Source organism: Orycteropus afer, unplaced genomic scaffold (assembly GCF_000298275.1).
Source record: "Orycteropus afer afer isolate SDZICR_OR568_19922 unplaced genomic scaffold, OryAfe1.0 scaffold00157, whole genome shotgun sequence".
NCBI classification, from domain to species: Eukaryota; Metazoa; Chordata; class Mammalia; order Tubulidentata; family Orycteropodidae; genus Orycteropus; species Orycteropus afer.
The window spans coordinates 3,765,567-3,772,759 of NW_006921744.1; the positions used below are offsets into that span (position 1 = coordinate 3,765,567).

At 36.0% G+C, this 7,193-nt stretch overlaps 1 protein-coding gene across 1 annotated transcript in view; it reads left to right on the forward strand.

Moving 5' to 3' along the window:
* Positions 1–7,193, forward strand: part of SUCLA2 (succinate-CoA ligase ADP-forming subunit beta) — a 94,079-nt gene that overhangs the window by 33,034 nt on the left and 53,852 nt on the right. Inside the window, exon 6 of the mRNA XM_007946364.2 lies at positions 4,706–4,844. Coding sequence (XP_007944555.1) covers positions 4,706–4,844 — 139 coding nt within the window. The remainder of the gene's footprint in view (positions 1–4,705; positions 4,845–7,193) is intronic.

The window sequence follows — 7,193 nt, forward strand, 5'->3', positions numbered from 1 at the left end:
TTTTAATCTTTGTGTCTAAGGTGGGTTTCTTGCATCGATGGGTCTTCTTTTCTTATCCAGTTTGCCACTCTCTTTCTCTTGATAGGTGCAGTTAGTCCATTCACATTGAGTGTAATTAATGAGAGGTATGAATTGATTGCTGTCATTCTATTGTGTTTTTTTTGTCGTGTTGTTGGTGTTTCCTTGCTCCATATACTTTTCTTTGCTGAGTACGGTTTGTTGCCTAATGCTTCCTTTCTCTTCTTCTGTATTGTTGGTTTTGTGCTTATTAAACCCATATGTTTTCCTTCCTTCTGGATTTGCTTAGGGGGAATTGTTAATTTTCTCTGTGCTTACCTTGGAGTCCATTCTTGTCTCTACATTTTTAGAACAGTGCATTCTGTGAAGACATTGTCCTGTTTTCCTCTCCATTTGGAAGTTTGTACCTAGAAGTTTTATTCCCTCTAATAGGTTAGTTGCCATTGTTGTGTGCTGATTGACTTCCTTCATTTTTAGTGTACAATGTTTTAGGGTCTTATTTTGAGTTTCTATTTCTGAGTTGGTTTTAGAGTTGATGCCACGTATCCTGATTTTGTTGATCTCTGTTGTGGGTTCTCTATTGGAAGGACTTCCTTAAGCATTTCTTGTAGGTTTGGTCTGCTTTTCACAAAATCCCATAATTTCCGTTTATCTGAGAATGCCTTGATTTGATGGTTAATTTGGCTGGAAATAGGATTCTTGGTTGGAAGTTCTTTTCCTTCAGTGTTTTATATATGCTGTCCCATTGCCTTCTTGCATGCATGGCTTCTGCTGAGTAATCCGAGCTCAGCCTAACTCTTTGATTATTATTAAGTAGTATTTCTTTTTTTCTGGGCAGCTCTCAAAGTTTTTTTTTTTGCCTTTGCTTTTGGAGAGTTTGATTATAATATGCCTAGGTGTTTTTCTCTTGGGATTTATCTTGTGTGGGGTTCTATGAGCTTCTTGGACAAATATCTTTTCTTCCGTCATGAAATAGGTGATGTTTTCTGTTAGCAGGTCTTGCACAATTTTTTTGGTGTTTTTTTTTTAGCCTCTTCTTGTTCTGGAATTCCAGTGAGTCTTATGTTGTTTTTTTCATGTCATCCCATGTAATTCTTAGGTTCTCTTAATTTCTCTTAAATTTTTGTTCTGAGTTTTCTTCATACAGGCTGGTGTCTAGGGATTTGTCTTCTAGTTGGGATATGCGTTCTTCAGCCAGTTCTAACCTACTCTTTTGTGCTTCTACTGTATTGTGTAATTCTGTAATTTTGGTATTCGTCTTCTGGATTTCTAACTGCTGTTTTTGTATGAGTTCTGATTGTGCATTAATCTTATTATTTTGTTCTTGAATGATTTTCCTGAGTTCTTCCAGGGAACTCTCTGTTCTCCTTCTCTTTGGGGTTTCCTTAGGCTCTTGTAAAGCTCTATAAACATATCTTCTAAATTCCTTCTCAGATAATTCTATTGCCTCCTCTTCCTCCATGTTTAATGAGACTTTTGTTTGTGGTTTTGCATCTAATGCCTTGTCCTGTTTTTTGTTAAGTTTGAGGTTGCCTGTTGTTTCCTAGATATTTTGAGGTTGTCTTTAACTGGTTTTTTGTTAGATTTGAGGTTGCCTGTTGTTTCCTAGATATTTTGAGGTTGTCTTTAACTGTTGGTTATGTATTGATTTGTTTTGTTTTGGTTTTATGATTTAATATTTTGAAAAGGTGAAGCTGGCGTATTTTATTTTTTTATTTATTAATTTAGATGTGCTGGGTTGCTCTGTACTTTTCTTTGTGATGGTGGAATCACTGTGTGGAATGTGGATATGGATTTCTGTTTGTCATAAAGAGGGTTTAGGATTCAAACTAGGAGGTATTAATTGGTGGCTAAATGTGGATTCTTTTGTAGGATGAGTGAGGTTATTGGCGGAGAAGGTGAGAGTGGAAGAAGAGAGTAGGAAGGAAAGCTTCCTGTTGCTAGGGGCGGTTTCTAGGGCTTTGATGAGGCTGCTAATGATCACGTTGTATGTTACTCATAAGCCCGCAGCTCAGTTTCAGCAAAGACTCCAGTTGTTAGTGGGTTGCAACTTTCTGCCAGGCTCAGACACATGCAAAAACCCCACTCCCGAGGCCCCTTGGTGCCGAAAAGCTGACCCAAGACAGCTGCCTGGCTCTATAATCCACCGTAGGAGTTCCTCACTGGGCCCGCCTGTCTGTGGCACTGGCCCAGACCATAATCTGCTGCTGCGGGAGTTGCTCTCTGAGTCCACCCACCTGTGGCGCCAAAGAGCCACACGGTTTCAGTGGCGCTGGAGTCAGGCTAGTGCCCGCTCGCACTCTGTGGTCCCAGTATTACTGACAAAGTTAAGTGCGGCTCCTCAGTGCCACTAACCTGACCCGAGTCTGATTCGTGTTCCACTGCTGGGGTACCTCCCTGGGCCCATCCTCCTGCAGCACCAGTGGACTCTCTGCTCGGGTTTCAGTGGTGCTGGATGTGCCCATTTGCACCTAGCCGACCCAAGTTACTGATAAAATCAGGTGCTGAAGGTAGACGCTTGGGGTGGTCGTTGGTATTCTGGTGTGGTCGCTGGTGTGCTGGTGTGGTTTGTCTTCTTCCTTGACCCAGGGAGGTCTTGGATGTCCTTTCTCACCTGCCAGTCGGCACTCTCCCAGGGAGGTCTCCAGTGGCCTTTCTTGGCTACCTATAGGTGCTCCGCAGGGTAGATCTCCTGATTTTGTTATGTTTTTCCCCTGTCCCTTTCTCCTTTCTAGTTCTACTCCACTGAGTTTGGTGCACTCTTACTTATTGAGCTATTCAGAGTACCATAATCCCCAGTTCAAACTGCTGTACCTAGTTATTCAAGCACTAAGATGCTAGAGGGAATTAGCATGGTAATTACTGACGAGTCTCCATTTTGAACTCCTCAGGACATTTCTTGGTAGGGATACTGTCTTATATATCTTTATGATAGTGATTTTATTTTTTTGGAGTTTATGGACCTTTTTACGAACTGATGACAGGTATGGACAGTCTCTCAGTGTATGCACACACTATATATTTTGCCTGCAATTTCACAGGTTTTCTGTACTGCCCTTCCTATGTGTTTTTCCTTCCCTTTCTCTAGGAAAACCCCAGCCATGGAGTCTCATATTGTGGTTTGTGAGAACTTCTTGGTAAATGTTTGTAATATTGCTATTGAATTAAATTATTTACTTTGGTTATAAAAGTAAGTGACTCATTTTAAAAGAAAAGTGTGTATATTAAACTTTGAATGAAATTAAACATCTGTTACTATGACATAATGTATCAAAATAAATGTATGGTGTTGAAGTACGGCAAGAACAAGAATATTGGCTCACAAAGAGGTTTAAAAGTGATAGAAAATTTCCTGATAAAGCATGAAGCAAGTCATTTAGGTGAGTGAATGATCTAAATGTTTGAAAAGGACGCATACTTGGTTCATCTAGGTAGTAGTTTGTATGTAACCAGACTGAAGAGTTAAATTTAGGTAAGAGGAAAAAACTTGCTTTAGAAGAATATTTAAAGGAATAATCTGCTTGGATTATAACATTTTGAGCACAGAGCAGAAATAGTGTCTAGCACAGTGCTTGCAAGATTAGTGTTTTACTGTGCAAAGCAGAATTATATTGAGAGTTTTAAATGATTAAATCTAAAAGTGGTAGACTGTAACCCAGTAAAAAGCTTTCTTAGTGAATTGATGTTTTATTTCTTTTTTTTGAAATATGCCTTAACCAAAAATTATATTCCATAGCTTGATCCACTTTATTTATTAGCATTTGACTCTTTGCAAAAATCACATTTACCCTCCCTCAAAGAATTTAAGATTTTCTAGTATTGAAAATCAAAAGAATGTGATGCTCCCTTAAATAGCAATTGAAAAAGAGGAACAAACTCTTCTCTAGTGTTCTGAGCAGTGGCAGCACTGTTAGGATAAACACATAGACATACAGCCTCTGTATCAGTAGTTGAGAATTATTATGGGATTTTAAAAGTTATAGGTGCTTAGTCCATTACAGAACTTCTGAACTATAACTTCTGGCTTGGGATCTCAGTATAGGCATTAAAAAAAAAAAAAAAATTCTCCACTGATCTCTCTGGTTAGGAATTTCTGCTCAAGATTATAAACTTCTCTACCAGATTAAATCCTTACAACCTAGTAGTATAGCACCTGACATATATTAGGTGCTCAGTAGATTTTTGAATGAATTGAGATAATATTCTGTGTATCTCCACATTACTTGGTAGACATGCTTGATAAATTACCTAAAAGATAAAATAGGAAGATGTAATATTTTGGCCATCATTTCGACCACTGGTACTGTCAATCCACACATGATACATAGTTTTAATAAAATATAAGCCTCTATTTTAAATGTAGGTTGGCTGGAAGGATTAGAGGCAGTATAGAGGCTATGGAATAATGCCTGGAATTGGAATCTAGAGAAGTGGCAAGCCACTTGACCTCTCTGAATCTCTTTCAATTCTGTAAAATCAGCATAATACCTACCTTGTGAGGGTTTTGAATATAAAGTTTTGTTTACCCAGTTAGTAATAATTGCTGCCATTTCAGTGATTAATGTTTAACTACAAAGGATTCATGCTTATCATTTAAGTGATCAACTTTAGTTTTTAAATTTAAAGCAATTTAATTTTGATTAGACATACACAAAATACCTATAATAAAAAGATAAATTGCTTTCAGCTTGCACGGAAGATGGGATTTCCACATAACATTATGGATTCTGCAGCAGAGAACATGGTCAAGCTTTACGAACTTTTTCTGAAATATGATGCAACCATGGTAGAAATAAATCCAATGGTAGAAGATTCAGATGGAGCTGGTAAAGTATCTTCTTTGATTAAATGCTCATTATGCCTTTAGCCATAATAAGGGAAGTAAACACATCCTTACTTAGAAGCTAATTTTATAAAAATATGAATGTAAACATAGTAAAGAGTCCCGTTGAAAGAAACATCTTAAATATATGTATTTAAGATGTATGTCTATGTTCATGTGTACACCAGAGGGGTTGAAACTATGCTGCCCAGTATGGTAGTTACCAGCTACGTGTTTAAAGTTAAATTAATTAAAATGATATAAGATTAAAAATTCCGTTCTAAAGTGGCACTAGTCATATTTCAAGTGCTTAGTAACTGCATGTGGCTACTGTGTTGGACAGTACGTGGATACAACGTTCTAATCATATCAGAAAGTCTTGTTGACAGTGTTGGGTTAGAGTACCCAGTGTGGTGGTGAGTAAATAGTTGTGTGAACTGAGGAATTAGCCATCTCGATCCCCACAGGTTTCAGACTTCAGAGAAAGCATGGGATCTTTACTGTACAAAGGATCTGATGCTGGAGTCTTTTTATTATTTTTAGCCGTGAGAGAACTGAGAAGATTGGCTTGTCACTTTCACAGATCTTCTTTTGTATATTCTTAAAGATAAATCAGATGCTGAATTATCATATCTTCCATGTATAGTTTTTAAAAAATACAAATTGCTTTACTGTTCTCTAAGTTTTTCTTGATATATTAATTGCTTCTATTGCTGTAATATTTGATTTGCTGTAATATATTTGATTTTGGTTTTAATTATCTGTGTTTCTAATTCTAATCTTAAGCGTGTATAGATCATCTTTCACTTATGCTTCTAATTAGTTCTTTATCAGAGAAGTCAGTATTTGGTTGATCATTTATATTGCTGGTATAAAGAAAAATGAATAAGTTCTCTCATGGTAATAAAAGTAGTTTATAAAACAAAATAATTCTTTTTAAGACTGAGGGCTGATGTACATTTAAAATAAAGTATTCTGTGAAGGAGAATTGTCTATATAAAACGTACTTTTTATATTATTTTCTTAATATGTAACTTAAGTTAAGTTACATATTAAGAAACTAATATAAACACAAGTTATATGTAACTTAAGTTACATATTACGAAAATAATATAAAAAATATTTTCAAATAACATTGGAAACAAGACCCTTGAATTCTCTCCAAGTGTGAAATTCTACAGCCATGTTGTGTAATTAAGGGAGTGTCTTAATGGTTACAGTTTAATGATCCTCTTCTTTACTAAGTTTTTCTTTCCTTTCTGTGCAATGATACATGTTTTAAAGTAGCTATTTTTGTTTCCTGATTAAGGGCATGTGTAGTGACTATAGAAAATTTATAGAGTACCCAGAAATATAGACAGGTAGGGAAAAAGAACTATAACCTCAGTATCCAATTTAATTTTAATGTTTTGTATACTTCATCTCATTCTTTTCTGTACTTGGGATCAAGTTGTCTATTCAGCTTCTATTTTTCCCTTTTTAAATTTAACATTTTTTGTAGAATTTTAAAAATGTTAAATATTTTCCAAAGACATTGTTTTTAAAGGCCTGCATTTTATTTGTATTTGTCAGCAACCCTGATTATATTTCACATAGTTTCCTAAAAGTGGGAATTTTAAGGCAAAGAGTAATAATGTTTTCAAGATATATATTGATTGTTGCTTCAGAATAATAACATTTTGAGATGTATTTTACTAGATTGTTTTCTAGAAAGGTTGTTCTGGTATACTATAGTCAGAGTGCTAATCTCATTGCTTACTTGCCAAATGTGAATAGTAGTATTGGGTTTAATTTTTATCAAACTCATCATCAAGAAATAGTTTCTTGTATTATTTTTTTATTTTTTGATTACTGGTGATGTTGAGCATTTCTTCCTGTTTTGGGGCATGTTTTTCCTCTCGTGGGAATTTTCTGTTAATGTCCTTTGTATCTGTACAAATTTCGTGTAGATCCTATAACATATTACTAAAAACTAGATAACCTAAAACAGCAGAAATTTATTCTCTTACATTCTGGAGGCCAGAAGTCCAAAATGACTGGGCTGAAATAAAGATGTTAGCAGGGCTGTGCTCCTTTCAGAAAGAAGCCTTAGGGGAGAATCTGCTGGCATTCCTTTACTTGTGGCCTCCTCACTCCAGTCTCTGCCTCCTTGATCATATTATCTCCTCCTCTTCTCTGTGTTACCAGTCCCCTTCTGCTCCACTTATAAAAGATACTTGTGATGGCGTATCCTCATCTCAAGATCCTTAACTTAATAGACATCTACAAAACTTAAACATCACAAGTTCTGTGGATTGTTGTGGTTGTTTGCTCCAACTCGTTGTTGTTGTTGTTGTTATGTGCCGTCGAGTCG